The 25186-nt window shown below is 41.5% G+C and overlaps 1 protein-coding gene across 4 annotated transcripts; it reads left to right on the forward strand.

Moving 5' to 3' along the window:
• The first annotated feature begins 1977 nt into the window (after positions 1–1977).
• arfip2b (ADP-ribosylation factor interacting protein 2b) lies at positions 1978–25044 on the forward strand. 4 transcript variants are annotated; one of them, XM_065257938.2, is made up of 10 exons: positions 1979–2227; positions 6028–6138; positions 7507–7539; positions 10946–11054; positions 11668–11730; positions 12858–12973; positions 13112–13333; positions 14255–14412; positions 14735–14909; positions 22665–25044. In XM_065257938.2, the coding sequence occupies exons 2-10, from the start codon at positions 6040–6042 to the stop codon at positions 22818–22820; spliced, it is 1131 nt and encodes a 376-aa protein (XP_065114010.1). In that variant the 5' UTR covers positions 1979–2227; positions 6028–6039; the 3' UTR covers positions 22821–25044. The 4 variants fall into 4 exon arrangements, with proteins under 4 accessions (XP_065114016.1, XP_065114010.1, XP_065114033.1 ...); XM_065257944.2 differs by lacking the exon at positions 7507–7539 and having other exon boundaries at positions 1978–2227; XM_065257952.2 differs by lacking the exon at positions 11668–11730 and having other exon boundaries at positions 1980–2227.
• Positions 25045–25186: the final 142 nt, after the last annotated feature.

Here is a 25186-nt window from a genome sequence, read left to right on the forward strand (position 1 = left end):
ACAGTCCACAGTTCAACATTTTTCCGGAAAGCTGGTTAAAATAACAGACCCTGGCACCTTGCGCCGGGGTAATTATGAATGAACCAAAGCAAGCAGATCTATGGCCTGTCATCTATGGGTGCTGACGACTGACCCACAAAACAAAATAAAAGTCCTGTAATAGCTCACTAAAGAAAATTATTTTGTGGATAATATTATGTATCATTGCTTAACGTTAAAAGAAAAACACTCGCTGTGCTGTATTAACCCAAAGTCATTTTATCTACACATCTATGATATTAGGAATGTTTCTTTTTGTTGATGCACTATGGTTTTACATTACGTGAATAATACTTCCCCTGGAGAGTACAGTTTATGCTGGTTTGACAATGGAGACAAAAAATTACTTTTAATTTATGTGTTGAAATATTGAAAATAGTACTGAGATAGCAAAGCTTAAAGGGGACATATCATGAAAATCTGACATTTTCAATGTTTAAGTACTATAATTATGTCCCCAGTGCTTCTATCAATCTGGAAAACATGAAAAAAAAAACAATAACTTAGTTTTGGTAAACCATTCTCTCCAAGCATGTGAAAAAATAGATAATTGAAATTTGGCTCCCCTTGTGATGTCAGAAGAGGATAATACCGCCCCTTAATCTGCCACGGCACTGCCATTTAGTGAAGAGATCAGCTCATTTGAATTTAAAAGGACACACCAAAAACTGCATTTTTGCTCACACCTATAAAGTGGCAGTTTTAACATGTTATAATAAGTTATCTATATGTTATTTTAAGCTAAAATTTCACATACTTACTCTGGGGACACCAAATATTTATTTGACATTTTAAAGTCTTGTTAAATGTCCCCTTTAAATTACCTGCATCAAACCCATGTCAGTGACATTGTAAGATCGGCTGGCACCCAGGCTAATTGTTTGCATAATGATGTACAAATTTAGCTACTTTACAGGAACACACAGTCACATGCTGTACTTGTGAACGTATCTGCGAGAGCTCGAGTGATTGACATAACAAATTGAGCAATATTGCGTTTGGGCAACACACTGTTCAGTGATCAGTGAGTAATGTAATACAATTACCAATAGTATCAGGTTGTTTTTGTCTGCTACTGCAAAAATTGCACTGACTGGGTGTTTTTCATCATTCTTGGGGCTACAGTCATTGAGTCAGGAGATGAGTCAGGTAACACTGACAGTTTTTCTAACATTTATTGCTATCATGACCCAGTTCTGCATTTAAAGGTGAACTTTGTAAGATTTCACTATCCCTTAGCTGGCTTTTATTTGTCTCAGTAGTACAGTATATTGGCACTTTACTGATTTATTATACTGCCAGTGCACATTTAAATAACACAATAACTAAAAATCTAACTATGATGATGACTGTCTCAAAACACAGCTGTTTTGTTTTTAAAGGTATGTGCATTAATTTTTTGCCTTTAATTTCTGACCTCATAGTGCCACCTTCTGGTGAACAGGAGGAATAGTCAGTTCGTTATACAGATTTAGCTGAATGTAGACTTAAGTTACACAAAGAATATAAAAAACAATAAATGTAAAAATGATAGCATGTTTTTGCATAAATCATTAATATTTTAACATAGATCCACAGGATCATAATTAGTTAAATCATAAGTCAATATTTGGTATTTAGTTAATTTGTTTAAAGCTTACCATAGCCCATAGACTACTGCCAGCCGGTGTTTAGAAATGCGATACATTTTTCATTCATCCGGATTAGAATTATATATGTATGGTATTGTATCCATTGTTTTTCCTTTAAATTCGCATTTCACGCATAGCTGAATCTAAGAATACTCAATATACTACAATTTACTACTCTTTCAAATATGCTTGATTTTTTATAAAATGTACACTTGTATATTGTTCAAGGTGGTCCCAGTTTTCCCTTCTCATCATGGCTTCTCCTCCGCGCTATCTGCGCATTCCACGCTGGCCGCCTGTCGTCAGATCCGCAATGCATTTCGGGCTACCGGAGGCTGATTCGCCTGATAATACAAACAAGCCGCCGGATACAGTGAAATCGGCTGAGCATGCGAAAAGCCGCCCGGTTATGAATTAACATCCATTCATCTCCATGAATGCATTCTTTTATTATTTTCCCCCGTTCCTATCCAAGTGTCAGTGTTTGACTGCGCATGCACGGGAATAAAACAGGCAGCACGCTTGTCAAACGCTCATCCTAGATAGGAAACGCGCAGGTAAGATAAACATTTGTTTAATTTCTTCATCTTGATTTTTATGCAGTACATTTTGCACTAAACAAACCTGAAAATTTAAACAAGGTGTGTTATTAAACGGTAAAATGTAATGGTCGTCTTTAGATAGCAAGGCTGCCGAACAAATGCTAAGCTTATATGTTTATTAATGAAAGGCCCTTGGGCGACAAGGATCTTGGCTGCTTAGGACACACGACTGTACATTACGACAGTATTTATAAGACGTAAAATATATAGTTTTCACAGTTAAATAATGCATGGTGTCAATAATGAGATAAAAGTAGATGTTTTTTTATTCAAAAATCGTTACACTGAGGTAAATGTTGGTGAAGGACTGTCACCTGTCACACCTGTTCATTCAAGTACACGTAGTTCCTCAGTAAGGTCGCGAGAAAACTCATAGAGTTACAGAACACTTTATATGTGTGTTTATTTTAAATTGTGTTTATTTAAGGGTGTGTTAAGTTGGATATTTTGTTGTAATGGGTTTCTTGGCTTCATGTGGTGTTTTATCAAGGTGTTTAATGAGGACACTTTAGCTCGTGACGTGTATATTTGACTGTCGTGGTTGTCATAGATGCAGCTGGGTTGCAGTGCACGCTGCCTCTGCAATCTGTTGGAAAATCAGATTGAAAATGCCAAGGTCATTTATGCCATTGTAGAATGTTGTTACACCATATCTGTCTGTTTTTATTACCAGTGAATCTTTTGCAATGTTTACATAATCCCCTCAAAGTGCCATGTGTTCACATTGTAAATGTAGCAAGAAACAATTTCACACATGTGCTCAGTTAAACCGATGCATCTCAACCAAGGCTCAAGATGATTTTAAGATTACCTATCATTTTAAATAAGACAACAAACAAGCTTTAAAATAATTAAGATATTTTGTAGTGTCTGGTTAATTTAATAACAAATATACATATTTCTAATTATTCCAAAATTAAGAAAATTAGAAATTGTGTATAGGACACTCTCCAAAATTGTTGTGGACTGTACCATGGAGGGGCCTTGTAGTCAAAAGCATGAGATGCAGTTTACCCAGGATTATCCTCCTATATATATAGCCCTTTTTACACAGAGTTTACAGAAAATACACGGAAAATACGTCCAGGATTTGTCCGGCATCGTTTGATTTTTGGTTCATTCACACTGCCAGTGATTTTCCGCAGTCTGTGCGTGCATTCACACACATGCTGTAAAGACACGTGATGTATTTAAGTCCTGCACTTTGTAGTGTTTTTCAAAGCGTCTGAATTATCTGTGATTTCTCACTCGCGTGCATTTAGTTTTTGACAAGATCTTATGGATCAAGAACAAGATCTCAGCTTCAACGTGCTTAGTGGCGAGCTCGCTAATCTCTGCTTCAGTCCAGTTTGCCGACATTTCTCATTGTGAATGTTGATCTGCGTTTTAAATCGCTGTGTCAAAGAGCTGAACTATAACTTCTTGTTGCAATTACACATGCATCTTCACTACGGCACGCCCCTTATGGCATCGTTTCTGTTTCTTGTTTACACAAGATGTGTTCTGTAAATGTTACAGCAATGTAACTTTACGGACCGATCCCAGAACATTTATGGGACGTGTTTGTGTTCACACAGAAACCTCTCTGGCAATTTTACAGAAATTTTTTAGGTCCAAAGTGCTGTGAGGATGGGTTATATGACAGCAATTGTTCAGAGATCAATGAAGTTGATCAAAATTCCTAAATCCTGTCATTGTGATCAATTATATTTATGTGTTTGACAGACGCTTTCATCCAGCCTGGCCTTACAGTGCATCTGAGGTTTAGATTGTATCAGTATTCCCTGGAAATCAAAGCCATGATGCTGCACTGTAATTCCGACAATGCTATTTTTGTGCTTAATCAAGAGCTTCCGTTATTTTGCTTTATCACAACCAATCCTTATTTGCATCATTATCATGGGTGATGATGATGATATTAAGCCTTTTTATAGTATTTTCACAAAGATAGAAATTCAGCATGTTTATATCAACAGATGTCAAATAAATCAAAGGTGATTTTGCAAGCCAACTCCCTCCATTGTGAATTCCCTTAAAGAGACCTTATTTGTTTGCCACTAGAACTCTGCCACAGTGTAGTTAAGCTAAGTAAATAGTGCTCATTTGATCCTAATCCCTTCAATGAGGTAACAACATCCCACATACCATCGATCTTCATTTCAAGCAACGCCACTTGGTCACCACAATCACAACTGCTCTCCAAGTGCAAATTTATTAATGTCGGTTTGCTGTTTCTGTGGTGCACAGACAAACCTGAACCATTAGCTTCCATCCTGTTAAATTTCATGCTCTGGCACTCAGAAGAATTAAATGGCTCTTATGTGAATGCCGGCAATGATGCTCGGATCAGTCCTCTGAGCAATAAGCTTTCATCGCTGAGTGTCTAGCTGAAGCTTATACCCACTTGCATGAGTCACATGATTGAAAACTTGGTTCTCTGCATTCCTGTATTTTCTTCTGTCCATTAAGGAGGCTGAGCCAAGGAGCTTTATGAGATCTAACAAAGAAAGCCCACTTCACTTCAAGTTGCTCAGTCATTTATGAGACGCCCGCCCCGCATGTGCCAGAGAATTCGGCTCTGTAGGGCAACCAAAACACCTGGTTCTCTGTTAGTTTCTGTTGAAAAATCAATGGAAATATCTTGATATTTAAAGGGGTTAGGAAGGGTTTCTAATTAGTTTAGACTGAAAGATGTACTCCTTGAACTCGCTGGCTGTTCATTTAATGGTAATGACAGGGTTGGGCCTCCTCAGATCTGATAAGCACTTTTAAGCAGAACATTCCTAAAAGAAGTCTTCCATCTACAGTTTCTAGTAAACCAATATAGAGATAGAAGTAGACTTGAAGATTTTATTTGGTATTGTCTTCAAAGACAAAATGTACACTTTGAAACAACAAAGGATATGGATTAAAATTAGCACACAACTGTTAGGTTTGTACACTTTTAAAAAATTGGGTTGTTTCAACCCATAGTTGGGTCAGATATGGACAAACACTAATTTCAACCCAAATGTTTGGTTGTTTCAACCTAAAACAACAACCTAAAATAGGGTTATTTATAACTCAACATTTGAGTTTCCCATATTTGACCCAACTGTTGGTTGAAACAACCAAGGATATGGGTTGAAATTAGCACAACTATTAGGTTTGTACACTTTAAAACATTTGGGTTGTTTCAACCCACAGTTGGGTCAGATATGGACAAACACTAATTTCAACCCAAATGTTGGGTTGTTTCAACCTATAGTTGGGTAACAACAATCTAAAATAGGGTTATTTATAACTCAACATTTGGGTTTCCCATATTTGAGCCAACTGTTGGTTGAAACAACCAAGGATATGGGTTGAAATTAGCCCAACTATTAGGTTTGTACACTTTAAAACAATTTGGGTTGTTTCAACTCATAGTTGGGTCAGATATAGACAAACACTAATTTCAACCCAAATGTTGGGTTGTTTCAACCTATAGTTGGGTAACAACAACCTACAATAGGGTTATTTATAACCCAACATTTGGGTTTCCCATATTTGACCCAACTGTTGGTTGAAACAACCAAGGATATAGGTTGAAATTAGCACAACTATTAGGTTTGTCCAGTGTAGAAGTTATAGCATTGAATGGATGTCATTAAAGCTAAGCCCAGATCACAATGCTTTTCTGTAATAATGTTACATATCTTCCAGTTCTATTATTAATATACAAACTGTCTTTTTGTTTGAATCTTTATTATTTTCAATGTCACTCTCTTTTTCAGTGAGGCTCCAGTATGGCGGACAGTATGATGAGCAAAGCAGCCACAATGGAGATTCCCATTAACAGTAATGGGGACTCTAGGACCATGGCAGAAGATGACAGTCTGGAGCAGGTGAGCGATACATGGATGTACTTGTTGAGGTACTATACAAGGACTGGTTGAGTCTGTGTATTAAATGGTTGTGTTTACAAATGGTTTTGCTGAAAAATTGTAGTGTGGCCATCAAGTTTAGGTTTCCATTACTTTAAAGATGAAAGCCTAGAAACCAATAAGTTTAAGTGCCGTGTCCTGAAGAGTTTCACAATATGGCCCATGAGAAAAAACTCAGGGTTGCAGATGTTGCGGATGTTTGTTCTTTGAATTTACACAATCCTTTAGAAGATAAGGTTATCAAGCAAGTTAAAAAGTAATAGTAATATTTGTTATTTGTTATTTCAATAGGTATGGCTTGTGAACTAAAATATTGTAAGTAAAATATTGCATGTGTCCTAATTTTGAGGTCTTTTTTTGAGGTAAAAAAAAAGTTTAAATCTCTCAAATTTGTAAATACACTTTATATGTGGTCACAAGCCACACCTTTCTAAGACAACTGAGCTATAGCACTGGATCCTGGATAAATAATGTTGGGCAAACACAAGTGATATTTATCAGTTAGATGTTTGCTAACCAAAGGAACTGGCGTCATTCCCACAAGGAACTAAATGTTATTTTTTCAAATGTATAGTTTCACCAGCTCTAAAGCTCCCAATGATTGTCATTTAAATTCAATCATCAAGCTCAGTTAAAATAATAACACAGTGGCCATCTATGTTTAAATCAGCAGTTTTCTGTTATTTGTTGAAACATTCCCATTGTGTGTCCATTTAAAAAGCTCATCCTGAGAGATCTGCAATAGATACAGTAATGTCTCGGGCTCGGCTGAAGGCAGATGGCACTTTGGCATTGCTTTGTGCCTTTAAATAGATCAGGAGAATTGAGCCAGAAAGTGAGAATAGACTTGTAATGCACTTTGTAGGTGTTCTTTTTATTTCTTTATTTGGAAAGCGGGAGAGACATATGCTTTTTCCTTATCTCTTTGTTCATTTTTAAGAGCGATAGAGGAACTAATATGACTCAGACTTCATACAGAGCGCTTATTCGTTGCTTAATGAGGTTTGAAATGAGAAAGAATAGTGTTGCTTGCATGCATTTCTTTATTGACTAGAAAAGAAATACATTTACATTTCAACAAAGGAACCTTGAAGACTTATATATCTTTTTTTGTGCAAAGCTTGTGTTTCTTTTTTTAGCATCATTACAGTTCTTAAAAAAGTGTGTCTGTGTGTAAGCATATCACATTATTGTATTAACAGGTGCCCAAGTAAAAATTAGACTATCCCATCATTTGTTTTCACTCCTGTTTCTGTTTTACATTGTTTACATTTTTTGTTATCTTCTTTTTGTCGTCATGTTCTTCATTCTTCCTTGATGTCTGTGCAGGCTACAAAGATTCATTGGAGCTTAAAAGAGAAGGTAGGGAGTCCCCTAGGCCACAGGGTGAGAAATAACACTGGGAAGGGGGCGGAGCCTCTGGGGCTGTCCAAGAGTGTGTGTGTGTGTGTGTTTGTACACTTATACTTGTTTTTTGCCTTCCTGGATTTAATTCTTCCCATAACCTTGTCACAATGAACAGGATGTTTGCCAAATGTCATGCATTTAAATTTTAATCAATGATTGAGATCTGAAATCCAAATTATTCTTTAAAAAAACATCCTGTTTTTAATATCACTGTCTAAAGCAGTGGTTCTCAAATTTTTTCGGCATGCAGCCCCATTTGTGTGTGGTGCATTGCTCTGTGGCACCCCTAAAGAAATGTTTTGACATTTGAATGTAACAAAACATATTCAATTGTTCAACATGTTGCTGTTGGTTAGTAGCCTTATTTTTCTGTTTAATTACACAGAAATTATGAAAAATTAATGTCTTTTATAAATTCTCATAAAACTGGGCACCCCCAGGCACCATCTTGCGGCCCCCAGTTTGAGAACCACTGGTCTATAGTATTAACCAGTAACTAGAAACTTAAGTTAGTATTAAGAGTTTGATAAAAAAAGCTAATTAAAATGTACAATAAAATATGTTAGACGCACTTAGAGGATTTTGCATCTGAACTCCTCATATACATATAAGGACTAAGTATGGTCCCTTTTTTTACGTATACGCGAAGGTCCACGTACAGTGTGTGATGCAACTTTTGTCATCAGAAGACTGTGCACGTATTGTACGCACAGCGGGATTTTTCAAACCCTGCATACATTGGACGTGTGGGTCGCTTATGCTCCTACAGGACAAGGTAGTATTTTGGCAATTAGATGCATTGTGGTTTGTCGCAGTGCGCATGCGTTGGACGTCTGTGTACACAATACAAGTCAAATAAACTACTTTGCAAGGCTGTGTGTTTGGCCATGCATATAAACATAAAAAACAGACGTTACTCCAGGCTTTTCCCAGACAGGGATTAGACTAGTCCTAGACTTAAATAAATGTAAGAGCTGTCCAAACTAAAAACAACTTGCACTGACATATCTTAAAATACATCAGTGCCCTTTGATTTGGCCTCAAAATGCACACAAGTAATGTTTTAGTGGCATGTTTGTAAATACTAGTTATATTTTCTTATTAACCTCAGGTCTTGTCCTGGATTAATCTATTCCCTGTCCCGGAAATCATCACTATGTGTACAATAATATATGGCCTGTTATATCCAAAATAACAGCCATTAATATGTGCATTTGTTTTTATTTTTTTAAACCGTAATGTTTACTGGCATTGGTTGCTTTTTTGTATATGTGACTTGTTTTAAATAACAGATAATTGTTTTCTTTCACAAAAATAACCTGGTATGCTTTGGTGTCAAATTTTTTTAAACCATCATGGAAACAAAAGACCTGAAGTTTTCAAGAATTTTCACAGATTGTTAAATGTAATAACCAGGGTTTCCCGCAGAAAATATGTTAGTTAAGGTGGTAGGGTTGGACGGGTGGTTGGGTCTGGGTGGCGTGGCAATCAAAGGGGCGGGGTGTGCGTGTCATGATGAAAATTAAAATATTTAGTTAAAAACACTCAAATAAAACTTAATTTTGAAGAAACTGTAACAGAAAATGAATACATACTAAATTATTAATTAAATGTTTTTAACAGATACCACTAACGGAACTATCTGCGTGATGAAGTTAAACTAAAGGGTTAATAAACACAAACTGAAGCAGATGTTGTATAACGTCTGGCGAACGATGATAGATGGCGCAAAGATTGTAAAAACTGATTATTTACCACTATTAATTACATTATTTTAAACTACTTTATTTTAAAGTGTAACTACTGTAGCATGTAAATAATGCACATAAATAACATGAGCAAGAGCGCTCTACAATTACATTGAATCAACAGGCATGTGCAACCTAGCTAGCAGGTTGCTCAAACAACAAAATCACCAGCTAACTTACTCTAAATTTACAAAAACTATAGACTAATACAATAACAGGCTTAAATAAACCCAAAACATAAGTCCACTTAGAGTTCTCACAGAAAAGCATTTTATCTACTGGCTAGACCAGGGTTCCCCAAATCTTACCCTGGAGGGCCGGAGCACTGCAGAGTTTAGCTGTAACCCTAATCAAACACACCTGAGCAAGTTAATCAAGGTCTTCATGATCACTAGACAATCACAGGTGGGTAAGTTTGATTAGGGTTGGACCTAAACTCTGTAGTGCTCCGGCCCTCCAGGGTAAGATTTGGGGAACCCTGGGCTAGACAATTTCCGCCGTGTTGTGCGCGTGCACCCTTAACTCTTTCACCGCCAGCGTTTTAAAAAAAAAGTTGCCAGCGCCAGCGTTTTTCATGATTTTCACAAAAGTTTAATGTCTTCCAGAAAATGTTCTTCTTCAAATATATAAACCTACAATATACCAAATGAAAGAACAGACCCTCTGCTTTCAAACAAAAAAAAACGTTTCATCCTACCTTCTGTAGTTCTTTTGTAATCAGCTTTTGGGTAGGTTTCTGCAAAAACACCACATTTTGACCAAAAAGCAGAGATAATTCAATTTTTGTGACAGACTTTTCATAGAGTTCCCATTCAGAGCGATCTTTAAAACAGACACGGACATGTAGCAGCTTGCCATAGGGCAATACTTCCGGGTTTAAAAAGTTGCCACCCAGTGGACAATAGCGGTATTGCGGAAAGACGGAAAAACTCATTGGCGGGGAAGCGTTTTCTCTTGATTGACGAGATATCTCGTCAATGGCGGGGAAAGAGTTAACGTGGGAAGCGTGTCCGCGCTATTTTAAGAGATGCACTTGATGGCCTTTTGTGCAGCGAATTTTATTTTTTTATTTTTTTGGGACAACCTAGATAAGGCGATAGGGTTTCCCAGCTTAGGCGGGCCACCCGAACTGCAAAGTGTTGCGGGAAACCCTAATAATAAACACGTTGCTCTTGTTATTATATATAATGACAAACACGTTATTCTTGTTCTTACAACAACACCGTTCTAATCACTCACTTTTCTCTAACAATTTACAACTTTAAAAAATGTGTTAGTGTGTATAGGACATACCAGATTGTGTAGAATTAATTCAATGTGGGGCGATTTCCCGGACAGGGTTTATCCCAATCCCAGACTAAAAGGCATGTTTGGGCTGCCTTAATTTTTAACAACTTGCATTGACATAACATATATCAGTGCCATTGATTTGTCTCAATATGCACACCGGTATTGTTTTTGTAAGGTTAGTGTGTAAAAAAACGACTTAAATATCTAAGGCCTAGTCCGGGATTAATCTAAAGCCTGTCTGAGAAACTGCCCCTATGTGTACTAAAATGTTTTGGTTCCAAAGTGGTCTAAATAATTTTGTATCATTTTAACTTTCTTTGTAGGATTTACAGCAGGTCATGGTGTCTGGGCCCAACCTTAATGAGACCAGCATTGTATCAGGGGGTTATGGTGGCACAACAGAGGGCATCATTCCAACCAGCTCCATCAAAGGTAAAACTTCCTTTTAATTTAATTGCATCTTCTGCTGCCTCTGTACCACATTGTTAAAGTAACTGTCATTCTGTCCATCTTTTAGATCAGGGTTTTATCTTTTACCCCTTTTTTGCCAACATACTTTGCCATGATGGAATAATTTTTTCTTGCACTTTTTATTGGCATCACAACAGGTTGTGTTGGGTGTAATAAGTTGGACAAGCATAATAAAATACAATAGGAGCACTAACCTGTTTTTGTGGAGATGTGGATGGAACTGTCCTTGAATATTTGTATAATTTATGCTCCTTTTATTCCTGTGGTGCAATCCAAAGGATTCTGGAAGCATCAGCCATTCTGCTCTGTAAATAAGTAGTGTGTGAATCATGCTTAACTTTAAAAGTTTGATATTAACCAGAGTCGGGAGAAATGAAAGAGGCCAGTGAGCATTACTTATTATAAACATCTTTTGTAATGAAATACTCATTAATGTTTAACTGAATAGGATATGTTATGATCTGATCCTAATGTCTTGGTCTTCATGGGTCTTAGTTTAAGTGTTAATGTAAATTCTTTTCTCCCACTGGTGGCTTATTCATTCAGGGCTTTCTGTCTCTTTACCCTTTCTCAGGCCCTGCCATCCGTCTTAACACAAACTTTGTGGGCAACAGACGCATTCCAAACGAAGGACAAGGTTGTTCATCCATCCGATCTCACCCCATTTCTCTTCGTTCTCTTTCTCCACCTTCCCATGGTGCCTTAAATTATTTCTTTCTTTCCAGGGTTGGGATGCTGTTCTGCGGGGACAAACCTAATCACCTCTCCATCTCTTTTTTTCCTGACATTAATTTTCTCTCTTGCCAGATTGGAACAGGCTGCATTTCGTCACACATCACTCTTCTCTTTTCCAGGTTTGCTAGTGGGAACTTTGTCTGTGTTGAGGATTTTTTTTTGTCTTTTGGTTTGGGACACTTTATTGTGACTTTAATCTGGTTGTTGGGAAATGTTTAGAAGAATCTGCTACAGAATGACTGACTGTAAACATGTTTAGACAAAGATTAGATCAAGAAAAAATGCATTTTAGATCAGTGCTGTGTGCTACTCAAAGTTATTATTTTTGTTGTAAAAAATAAAGCATCAGACACATTGGAGTTTAAAATTACACTATGATGTTAATTGAAATGTAAGTTGTCTCTTATTTGTCATGTGGCAGCAGATTTAACAAAATATCCATCATGTGTTGTTTCCTGTTTTCATTTCATCTCACTTCATTATCACATTTTCTCTCTCACCCTCCCTTTTTTACCCTGTTTTTCTCCCTTGACTCCTCCCCATACTTGCATTAACAAACATACACCAACGTTATTCAACGCACACTACATTCGCATGTTGTACAACACATTCCCTCCTAAAAAATATCATCCACAACTACCTCATTTTTAATAAATCCACTACCTCCCCATTTTCTATTACCCTACATGTACCCTGTACATCCCTTATTATCCCTGGGCCTGACCGCCTTCAGACCTGCGAATGAAGTCCAGGGGTGTTAACATTGCCCCAAGCCAGACTGCAGCCTGCCGAATAGCCAGCCAAACAGAAGACATCCCAGGTATCCCAAAGAGCGCTGGAAGATCCCTTCATTAATGTGCTCTTTGGCAACACGTTCCCCAGTCACTTATTCAATTTCATCTCTTGTCTCGCACATCTTTCAGTCTCTTTAATGCAATGATGGCCGCAACATGCTGAAGATACTTGTTGAGGATGTGCGTATGAAATGTTTATTACTGTGACTTACTGAGAGCATTTTCTGTAAACCAGGGTCCAACATGCACCTTACCAATAGCAGTTCATCCATCACAGCAGATGAGGCCACGAGAGGCGTTGCTGTGGAAAAGTTTGACATTGTAAAGAAGTGGGGCCTGAACACTTACAAGGTTTGTCAGCTAACTGAATCTGTACTAACAATTTAGCATGCACATTTCAGATCACCTCTTTAATCTTTTCTAATTAGATACGCGTTGTTATCGGCTCCAATTTTCTAAATCCAATTTGTATGTTGTTTTCTCTCTCAGTGCACCAAACAGATGATCTCTGAGAGGTTTGGTCGCGGCTCGCGTACGGTAGATCTGGAGCTGGAGGCGCAGATTGAGGTTCTGCGGGAAACCAAACGAAAGTATGAGAATGTGCTACGTTTAGCGCGAGACCTAACCAACCACTTTTACAGCATGGTGCAGACGCAGCACGCCCTCGGTGACACTTTTGCAGACCTCAGTCAGAAGTCTCCAGAACTTCGGGTGAGATGCTGTGGCTATCCTAAGATTAACCACATTGGCTTTGAATGCTATTCAAAGTTATAGGAGGCTATAAACCTATTTTAGGCTGTTGCTTAAGTTTATAATTCACACTAAGTCAATGTTGCTATACATTTTAGTATTTCATATTACAAAGCTACGTCTGTTTTCAACTTTTGCATTGCTAGTCGGGTATATTTCTTTGTAAGGCAAATTGTCTTAAACTAGTTTGTTGATTTATTGTAGAGATGCACCAATGACTCAGTATTTGTCGATAAAAGCAATTTTTCATGCTATCGGTTTAAAAACAGCCGATAGTCAAGGCCGATATATCCTGTCAATCAAAAGAGTACTGGAAAATGCTATAAATTTGAGCTTTGTGTATAGAAAAGGTAAATAAACATCACTCATTTATTGTTCAATGTTGATAGTCAGAAAATGTAATCTACAGAATTTAGTTAATGCAAGTTCATATAATCCCAAAACTATCGGTATCACCAAAGATATCAGTCTGAATAATTGGTATCGGTGAAAAAAAATTAATATTGGTGCATCTCTAATTCATTGTTATATGTTTAAGTGTTAAAGGCGAGGTGCATGATTTTTGAAAAAACACTGTTGAAAAAGGAGTCGGGCCGAGTACCAAAACACACTTGTAGCCAATCAGCAGTAAGGGGCGTGTCTACTAACCGACATCATTGCCTGGGTTGCGTATGTGTGGGGTGGTTTTATCAAAAGAAGGTCAAGATTCTATTGGGGTAGGGGTGTGTTTGTTTAGGTGATATCAAATGTCAACATTGGCTTTCAGAGATCATGCACCCCGCCTTTAAGAAGACACACATTTAATTGTCTTTGTAGAAGAACAACTCATTACTGTAATTGCTACGGTGTACAACAGAAGTTTATTGTAATGTTTACAAATAGGATGAGTTTGGCTACAATGCAGAAACACAGAAGCTGTTGTGCAAGAATGGAGAGACACTACTGGGCGCCATCAACTTCTTTGTGTCCAGCATTAACACACTGGTAAACAAGACAATGGAAGACACACTAATGACCATCAAGTTGTATGAAAATGCCAGGTAATATACTCCATTTGTTTCAAATATTCCTGACACGTTCGTATTGAATGAACTCAAAGTGAATTGACATTGACTGTTCCTGTTACTAAAAAAAAGATATTTATTTATCGCCACACTGCTGTAGATTTTAAAAAGGTTTCCCGATTACTGTTATTCAGTTAACTTGGTCCCCAAAGATTTAATGCTAGCTTAATGTGTGTCAAGTGTAATCAACATAACTAATTATTAAAGCTGCAAGTTTCATTGATCTGATTTGTTTAAATATATAAATTAAATGGATAATTCATTAAAGAAGGTGGATGTTTTGTGTAATGTCCTGTAGGCTGGAGTTTGATGCATACAGGGCAGATCTAGAGGAGCTTAACATGGGCCCACGGGATGCTGTTACCATGGCTCGTATCGAAGCTGCTCAGCAGCAGTATCAGATCCACAAGGACAAATATGAACGTCTCCGGAGTGATGTCACAATCAAGATCAAGTTCCTGGATGAAAATAAGGTGGTTAACCCTTATCATTTCCTCTTTAAGAAAACACTTACAGGGCTCCAGACTAACTTTTTTCACTAGGAGCACAGTGGCCCCCATCTGAAAATTTTAGGGGCGCAACCAGAAAATTTAGGGGCACACACTGTAAATCAACATGCTTACCAAATTTTCACATTTCTACTAATTTCCACTGTATTACTAATAAATACTTTAATGATAGATGCAGAAAGTACAATGTGCTGTTTCAAATTCAGTGTCACATCACAAAAAAAGGGTCAAATTTATTGGTCGCACATGTGCAACTGGATGTAAAATTCAGTGGCACGCTCTCAAATTTTGGTGGCAAAATGTCTGGAGCCCTGACTTAATTGATTTTGTTCATAAGAGTTTGTATAAAATACCTAAAACAGATACCAACTGTGTTAAAAAATTAAAATACAATTATAAGTAGCCACAAACCAGGAGAACAGTATGAATGTGCATTCACATCTTTCAAAAGACATGATTGACAACCTTGCAATGCATGTTTAGTATATTATTTGCAGTATATGCAGTTCTTAAAGGAATAATTGCTAATGTGCACTCAATTGTTACTATGCTGTTTTCTAGTCTAGAAATAAAATGTTTGCATACAATGTTATGGCTGCAAAAATATTAGAGATGCAACGATATCAATTTTTTCCACCAATAACAGATTATTCTGGCTGATATCAGCCAATACTGATAGTATGGTGGTTATATTAACTTGCATTAACTCAATTCTGAAGATTACCGTATTTTCCAGACTACAAGTTGCTCTGGAGTATAAGTCGCATCAGTTAAAAATGCATTTTGAAGAGGAAAAAAACATATATATAAGTCACACTGGACTATATGTCGTGTTTATTTAGAAAATGATTTCACAAAATCCAAGCCCAAGAACAGACATTTGATCTGGAAAGGCAAGTTATTCAACTAAACAATGACACGCAAAACAGCAGACTGAATAGGTGTCCGTGCATGTTAACGTAACATTACCATTTATTCAGCTAACACAATAGCATACAGAACATACCTGGGAGGCTAAATTAACTGAATCGTCTCGGTTACGGATGTAACCCTCGTTCCCTGAAGGAGGGAACGGAGACGTCACGTCGTGACCGACGAATTGGGAACTCGCTTAGAGAGACCAATCTGCTTCGAATACTACTAAAACGCCAATGAACTTGGCATTGAGATATTTGCATAATGCTGGCGCCGCCCCGCCAGGTGCGTATATAAGCAGCAGGTGCAAATAAGGAAATTAGCTTCTTTTTCGCTGAGAAAGCCGGAAAGTGTGACCGGCCGATAAACAGCAGGTGGCAGCACCTGTGGCGACGGGACGTGACGTCTCCGTTCCCTCCTTCAGGGAACGAGGGTTACATCCGTAACCGAGACGTTCCCTTTCAGTCGGTCACTACGACGTCACGTCGTGACCGACGAATTGGGAATCCCTATCAAAACGCCACTAGGGGCTGACCTCTTCCAGTGACTGCGTAAAAGCCCTCCGGTTCCATTTAAGGAGGAGGAGGTAGGTTTTAAGGCAGAAGGCCGGGCACTAGATGTTCCTTTAACCCCACAGAAGTGCCAGCGACTGGGAAGCGCCCTACCTGAGCGGGATAGGAACGCTGCGGAAGCCACCACCCGTCTTAAGGGCTAATGGTGGGCGAAAGTCAACCGTAGTTGAGGTAAAAATGACAGCCGTGGCTGTGTAAGCAAAGCAGTGCTCTGCTAAGGGAAACGTGGGCTGGTAGGATTAACCCCACGGAAAAATACTCACAAAGGAACCCGGTGGGACACAATGTGGAGCCCGAGCCAGACACGTAGGTTCGCGAGGATACAGCTAGTGAAAGGCTGACAGCCAATGCTCCGCAACAAAGGCTGCCAAGGCAGCGGAGGAAGAACAATTCAAACCATTACGCATTTTTGTTCTGAAGGCCTTCCATACTGACACAGTTATGAAGCATCAGTTGGAGGCTGCAAGCCGACCTGCGAGACTGTTCTCCGTGCTCCCCCTGGTGAGGAAAGAACACGAGAGGATACAGGCTCGATACGAACACTGTAAAATCTAATGAACGTATTAGGTGTCGCCCAACCAGCAGCTCTACAGATGTCTGTTAGCGAGGAACCGCGAGCTAGAGCCCAAGATGAGCCAACGCTCCGTGTGGAGTGCGCTCTCAAATTAAAGGGGCAAGGAATACCCTGAAGATTATAAGCCAGGGCGATAGTATCAACTATCCAATGAGACATCCTCTGCTTAGTGACAGCTTTCCCTTTCTGCTGGCCACCATAACAAACAAAGAGCTGGTCTGAGGTCCTGAGGCTTTGCGTGCGATCCACGTAGAGTCGCAGTGCGCGTACGGGGCACAACAAAGCCATGGTTGGGTCTGCGTCCTCCGGAGGCAGCGCTTGCAAGCTCACCACTTGATCTCTGAAAGGAGTAGTGGGAACTTTGGGCACGTAGCCTGGTCTGGGCCTCAATGTTACGCTTGAGGCAGCAGGACCAAACTGAAGGCACGAGTCGTCAACAGAGAATGCATGTAAATCCCCTACTCTCTTCACTGAGGCCAATGCTAGCAGGGTCAGAGCTTTCATTGATAAAAGCTTCAGACTCACAGACTGCAAAGGCTCGAACGGGGGGGCCTGAAGGGCTTTCAGCACCATGGACAGGTCCCAGGGAGCAATAGAAGGAGGGCGCGAGGGGTTTAGCCTACGAGCGCCTCTTAGAAATCTAACAACCAAATCATGCTGGCCAACTGTTCTGCCGTTAATAAGTGAGTGATGAGCAGAAATAGCAGCGATATCAACTTTAATGGTGGAGGGTGACAGCCTACCGTCTAACCTATGTTGAAGATATAAAAGCACGGTGTTAATAGGGCATTCTCTGGGGTCCTCGCGTTGCGAAGAGCACCAGGTGACGAAAAGGTTCCATTTAAACGCGTAAGCCCGTCTCGTAGACGGAGCTCGTGCCGCGTTGATTGTGTTAGATACCGCTTGCGGTAAATCACCTAAACCTTGCGCGCGCTCAACGACCACACATGGAGATCCCACAGGTCGGGGCGCGGGTGCCATAATGTGCCCCCTCCTTGAGAAAGAAGGTCCTTCCTCAGGGGAATCCGCCAGGGAGGGGCTGTCGCGAGGAGCATTAACTCTGGAAACCAATTCTTGCTCGTCCAATATGGGGCGATCAGTAAAAGGCTCTCCTCGTCCTGCCTGACCTTGCACAGTGTCTGTGCGATTAAGCTCACTGGGGGGAATGCGTATTTGCGCATCCCCCGAGGCCAGCTGTGTGCCAATGCGTCCACGCCGAGGCTGCCCTCGGTTAGTGAATAAAATAGGCGACAGTGGGTATCGTCCGGCGACGCAAACAGATCTATCTGCGCACGACCGAACTTCTTCCAAATTAGCTGGACCGTCTGGGGGTGGAGTCGCCATTCGCCGGGGCGCGCAGCTCGAGAAAGCGCGTCCGCTGCTGTATTGAGCGAGCCCGGAATGTGAATGGCACGAAGGGACCTCAGATGCTTCTGACTCCAAAGGAGGAGATGACGAGCGAGATGCGACAGGTGACGGGAGCGCAAACCGCCTTGACGGTTGATATACGCAACGGTCGCAGTGTTGTCGGTGCGTACTAGTACATCCTTCCCTCGCAGCTCCGTAGCGAAGCGTACAAGTCCCAGATATACTGCCCACAACTCTCGGCAATTGATATGCCAGTGCAACTGGGGTGCTGTCCACACCCCTGAAGCTGTAAGCTCGTCGTACGTGGCACCCCAGCCCGTGTCGGACGCATCTGTGTGTACAACAGCATGCTGAGCGATCTGTCTCATGGACACACCGGACCTGAGAAACGCGGGGTCCGACCACGGGGGGAATGTTAGGCGACACGCAGGTGTAATGGTTACACGATGGATGCCGGCGCGCCACGCTCTCCTCGGGACTCGATCGTGAAGCCAACGCTGAAGCGGTCTCATATGGAGCAGTCCGAGCGGTGTCACGGCCGCTGCTGCAGCCATATGCCCCAGGAGCTTTTGAAATTGTTTCAGCGGGACCGCATTCTTCCCTCGGAATGAACCGAGGCAAGTCAGAATTGACTGGACGCGCTCTTCTGTCAAACGCGCCGATAAATCGATCGAGTCCAGTTCCATCCCGAGAAAAGAGATCCTCTGCGTGGGGCAGAGTTTGCTCTTTTCCCAGTTGACCCGAAGACCCAAACGGGCGAGATGCCGAAGCGTTAAATCTCTGTGCTCGCACAGCGTCCGTCGAGAATGCGCTATTATAAGCCAATCGTCGAGGTAAGCCAATATGCGAACGCCGCTCTCTCTGAGGGGTTTTAACGCCGCCTCCACTACTTTCGTGAACACACGGGGAGAGAGGGATAGCCCGAACGGTAAAACTTTGTACTGGTATGCCCGTCCCTCGAATGCAAACCGGAGAAACGGTCTGTGACGAGGGATTATGGACACATGAAAGTACGCGTCTTTCAGGTCTATTGCCGCAAACCAATCTTGGGGGCGAATTGAATTGAATATTTGCTTCGGTGTTATCATCCTGAAGGACCTCTTCTGCAGAGATTTGTTCAGAACGCGCAAATCCAAGATCGGTCGCAACCCACCGCCTTTTTTGGGTACTATAAAATACGGGCTGTAGAAGCCCGATCTCATCTCGGTTGGAGGGACCGGCTCGATCGCGTCCTTCGCCAGCAGGACTTCGACCTCTGCACGCAGTACGTGTGCATCGGACGCTTTCACCGTGGTGAAACGAATGCCCGAGAATTTGGGTGTGTGCCGGATGAATTGAATTTCGTAACCGAGGCGAACAGTGCGTAAAACCCAACGAGACGGGCTGGGAAGCTGAAGCCACGCCCCCAGGGACCGTACGAGGGGAATTAACGGCACTGTCGGGGTACCCGCGGTGGGGCGGCTGAGCGGGACAGGTGGTACTGCCGGTACGTCTGCTGAGACAGCATAAGTATCTACAGTAGGTGTGTGTGTGACACTGACCTGAGCCCGCTGAGGGTGACGGTCGTCTGGTCTCCTCAGCGGAGAGCACAGACTCCGAGGAGGTTGCTGGTGGTCCCGTCTCCTCAGCGGAGAGCTGGAACTCCTCAGAACACCCGCTGGCGATAGAGGAGAGGGAGGAAGAGCATGTGAATGCCCGCTCACATCTCTCTCGATCCTCTGAAGACCTGGAGAAGGAATAGGAATGCACTCTTTTTGTGGTTTTGTGGGTGCCGGCTGAGAAGCCGGCGGAACAGAAACAAAAGGAAACCAAAGATTCTCCACCCGGCCCTCTACCGGTGGAGGGAGCGATGCCATCACCGTCTCCCGTAGAGTGATCCCATCCAAATCCAGGTCGCCCGTCTCAGGGCCGCTTCGATTTCCGTTTACCACGGGAAGCGGGTGGGGCGGGCGGGGCGGGCTGTCGACGGCTGTTCCCCCTCCGTGGCCTGGAAGATGTTCTAGTGGGGGGGGCGGAGGCAGCCGCCGCAGGGCGCCCTCGGCGAGGAGCAGACGGGCCCGCCGGCGCTGGAGGGCGAGATGCAGGTCGCTTGCGCCGGGGCATGATCTGTGCGATCGCCTCTGTCTGCTTCTGGGCGGCGGAGAACTGCTGGGCAAAAGACTCCACCGACTCACCGAAGAGGCCAGCCTGCGACACTGGAGCGTCCAAGAACTTGTTCTTCTCCGCATCCGACATGTCAGCCAGACATAGCCATAAGTGGCGTTCCTGGACCACCATCGTGGACATGGCACGACCAATCGCCTGCGCTGTCACCTTCGTAGCGCGAAGAGCCAGGTCAGTGGCAGCCCGGAGCTCCGAAAGGACAGGCGAGTCGTGTCCTCCCTCGTGCAGATCCCTCAAGGCTTTGGCTTGGTGAACCTGCAGCAACGCCATTGCGTGCAGGGCTGAGGCCGCCTCTCCACATGCCTGGTGGGCAGCGCCCGTTAAACCGGAGGACTGTCTGCAGGCACGAGAGGGGAGGGTTGGGCGGTCCTTCCAAGAGGGAGCGTGTGCCGGACACAGCTGCATCGCGACAGCACGCTCCACGGGAGGGATCCCCGTATAACCCTTAGCGGCTCCGCTGGTGAGGGAGGTGAGGGGGGAGGGCTGAAACGGCCGTAATCTCGTGGAAAACGGCGACTTCCAGGTTCTAGTCAGCTCCTCGTGCACCTCGGGGAAGAAAGGCACCGGTGGAGAGGGTTGTGAAACCCGGGCAGCTCCAAAGAACCAATCATCCAGGCGGGACGGTTCGGGCTGAGGGGGGGAACCCACTCTAACCCTACGGTCTCCGCCGCTCGAGCGAGCACGGCCACCATCTCTGGATCGAACTCCGGCGTCCCAACCCGACCAGAGGGAGGAAGGGCGTCGGGGTCCACGTCAGGGGGAGGAGGCCCACCCTCGGATGCTGCGGCGTCGGTGGACCCGGAGGGCGGCACGATGGATTCTAGAGACATCGTAGAACACGACGCTGAAGTCTCCATCGGCACATCAACCGGCTGTGGATGAGGAGGCTGAGAGCCTGAGGACGAATCCCCCGCTCGGCTCAGCACAGTGATGCGCAGGTCGTCCTTAGAGAGCTTCACAGCCGCACCGTGGCGGCGTTCAGCACTCGCATGACGAGGGTTGCGTTTTTCCCGGAGGAAAGACAACCGTCTGCGCAAATCCACAAGGGACATGTTCTCGCAGTGAGAACACTTACCCCCAGCGAACGCTGCCTCTGCGTGCTCGATGCCCAAACACGAAAGACAACGCTCGTGACCGTCCTTCGGACCCATGTATTTGCCGCACCCAAGATCGCACGGACGAAAAGCCATCCTGAAAAGGACGCTGATGTCCGGATATACGAGAGAGTGGCTGCCTTTAACAAGGCACAAAGCTCTCTCGTATCACTCTTTTAGGGAAATTCACTCAGATGCTTAGTTGATGAGCGCACAGGAAGGCAACGCACACACTAAACTCAAAACAAAATAAAGATGTAGAGTCGTGGAATTAAGCGAAGCGTCCGCTGTGGTACTGCTAGTCCAACCAACTTCAGCAATCGAATCCCACCAGAGTAGAGTAGCTTCTCAGTAGCAGATACTGCCGGCTTTCGAAGCGATAAAAAGCTAATTTCCTTATTTGCACCTGCTGCTTATATACGCACCTGGCGGGGCGGCGCCAGCATTATGCAAATATCTCAATGCCAAGTTCATTGCCGTTTTAGTAGTATTCGAAGCAGATTGGTCTCTCTAAGCGAGTTCCCAATTCGTCGGTCACGACGTGACGTCGTAGTGACCGACTGAAAGGGAACCATTGAATTACATAAATACAGGAGCAGCATAGAGCGGACTCTGGCGGCTGTGCGACTTATAACCTGGAAAATACAGTACATTTTCTGAACGTTATTCATTAATATAATGACCAATAATGTTGAACATTTCTTTACATTTTCAATACACAGAGCTCAAATTCATTGCATTTTCCTGTTCTCTTTTGAATGACAGAATATATCGGCCATGACTATCGTCTAGTTTGAAACTATTCGATAGTTTAATATTTCAATACCGATTATTGGCCGTTATATCGGTGCATCTCTAAATATATATATTAGTGTATCCTATTTTTAAAATATAATATTCATGAAAAACTGGCATTTTGCATGTTAAAGGGGATTGTTATAATGTTTACATTTTTGCCTTTAAAGTATGCCTTTACAGTATCTTGTCAGTGTTAGCTCAGAGCTGACAGTATCTGTATCTATCTCTCTCACAGGTCAAAGTGATGCACAAACAGCTTCTTCTGTTCCATAACGCCATCTCTGCCTATTTTGCTGGAAACCAGCAGCAGCTGGAACAAACCCTCAAGCAGTTCAACATTAAACTCAAACCACCAGGGGCCGACAAGCCCTCCTGGCTGGAAGAACAGTGAAAGTGACCAGTTTGCCCAGCTTTCCCGTTATATGTCTTTAGCCACAGTGTGACGCAGTAGGACGGCGAGAGACCAGCGGTCTGAGGCTACAGCCTCTTACTAACTTTCTTTAGCTCTCTAACCCACACTTCTCTTTGATTTTACATTTTCTCCTGTTACTGCTATGAACTGTTCTCAAGTGTCTGCATAGTCCCTGGTGTTACTGGTCCTGAAGCTCCAATCAAATGGTTAATAATTTATCAGTTTCATTCCTGTAAACATCATTAAATTAACCGAAACAATCCTTTGAGTTGTCATACAAGAACGGCTGTATTTTTTCCAGACTATTCTCAGTCATGCACACTGTCCACATTCCCATATTTTACTTTATTGTTTTTTGTATTGTAGATTTGGTCTTGTAGATGATGCAGAAAATGCAGAGCACTCTTATCATGGAGCTTGTGACATTGGTATTGCGTCCTTGTACGTTTACCAAGCTAACAAAGTAGTTAAAACTGATCCAAATGATCCATACATGAAATATTACATTGAAGATCTTAAAATAACACTAACTTTTGATTAACAATAAATTAAAATTCATTAGAATGAATTGATGAAATTTACCATACACGGATGCAATTTCTTTTTTTTTTGCATGTTTTTACAAAGCCACTCACATTTTCAAGAGATAAAGCTAAAAATCTCTGGTAAAGGCATTTCAGACAGTGCTTGTTTTCTCTAAATGAGAAGAGTAAATTTTTGTTTTATTTAAATGAATATTTGCTGATTATTTTCTGTTTTATGTACTAATGCAAGTTTATGTATACTTTCTATTTTTGGTAGTTTTGTTTAACACAGGCCCAACATTATCTGCCTCTTTATTTACCAAAATGTGCACTAGAGGTTATTTACTAACTTATTTCCAATAAGCATTGGCTGTGCTCTCCTTTTCCTCAATTTTCATTCATACTAAAGCCGGACATACTGTATGCATCTTTCTGTTTTTGTTTTAAAAAATTGACAATTTCCCGCCCAATCAAAGCTTTATGCACCTGTTAATGAATGTCACTGTAGCATTTTCCTCTTTCTGTGTTACTAATGAATTGTTGTCAAGCGTCATAAATTGAAACGGTCTCAAAAAGTTAGTAGAATCAAAGGGATTTTGATGTAATTATTTAAATATATGATCGTTTTAAGTTGTATTTGTTAATAATCAGAAATATTTGTAATTGAATTGACGACACAAACAAGACTAACTAAGATTTCATTGCATAATTTTAACAAAAAAAATTGTCAAAATGAGTTCGAAATGTTACAGTGACAGCATGGTCAAAGTGAACACTGTCAGATCGATACTTGTCAAAGTAACTTATAATGATATTAATGTTCAGGACTGTTGAACATTGCACTAAATATTTTTAAACTTGAGATGAAGCAATACCGAAGATGTTTCTAGGAAGTGTATTTTCGTGTTTGCCTGTTTTCCATGCATTGGGATTTAATTATTCTCAGTGCTTCAGCTTCAGTAAAATACAACTTAAGTAGTAGTCCAGAAAAATAATGGTTACATTTTTTTGTAAATGTTTGTGTATGCTTAAAATAACCATTTTATTTTAGTCACCTACTGATTAGTACATGTATACTAGCATGTTTGCCGAAAGCCTTTTTATCTTTGCCTTCAGTCTTTCTTCCTCAAGGACCAGTTGCTTACTCCAGAAGAGGAGCTTAATGAAGTTATGGGACTTCCCTTTGTCAGACATTTTTTATACCAAGTATTTAGTTTGAACTTACAGACTCTCGTGTCAGGCAGCAGAAACGAACACCAGACACTGATTCTTTTTATAAAGGGATGGATGTTTCTTCCCAAGCAATAGGATTTGAAATGCTCCTCAACCATGAACATAGTAATTTCCCCTTTCTATTCCTAAATCAAACAAATGTATCCGGGTTTTTGTTGTTTTATTTTTGGAAAATGTTACTTTTATTTGATTTGTTACTGTTAACAAAAGTGTTTGGTGATTACTCAGTAGGTCTAGTTTTAGAACACTGCAGAATCAAAGGGTTATAAATATTACCATATTTATGTACAATCAATATTTTAGGCTGCTCTGTGGTATTGGTATGTATGACTGTACATATGTAAAGATGGAAGACAGATTTTGAAACTGGACCCATGATGTTAGCCTTTATTCAGTAAAATACAAGAACCCACATGATAAAATCTGAAATGTTTGCAAACGAAAAATGTCTTTGTGTGATGTTTCTATTAATTGATGTCCACCATTTTTGTTGTTGTACACTTTTAATACAGGAACTTCAAGGTCAGGCAGAGTTTTGCAAAATCTCTCTTGGATATGCATTTACTATTAAAAACTGAGCTATTCAAA

Source organism: Paramisgurnus dabryanus, chromosome 10, assembly GCF_030506205.2.
Source record: "Paramisgurnus dabryanus chromosome 10, PD_genome_1.1, whole genome shotgun sequence".
Taxonomy (NCBI): domain Eukaryota; kingdom Metazoa; phylum Chordata; class Actinopteri; order Cypriniformes; family Cobitidae; genus Paramisgurnus; species Paramisgurnus dabryanus.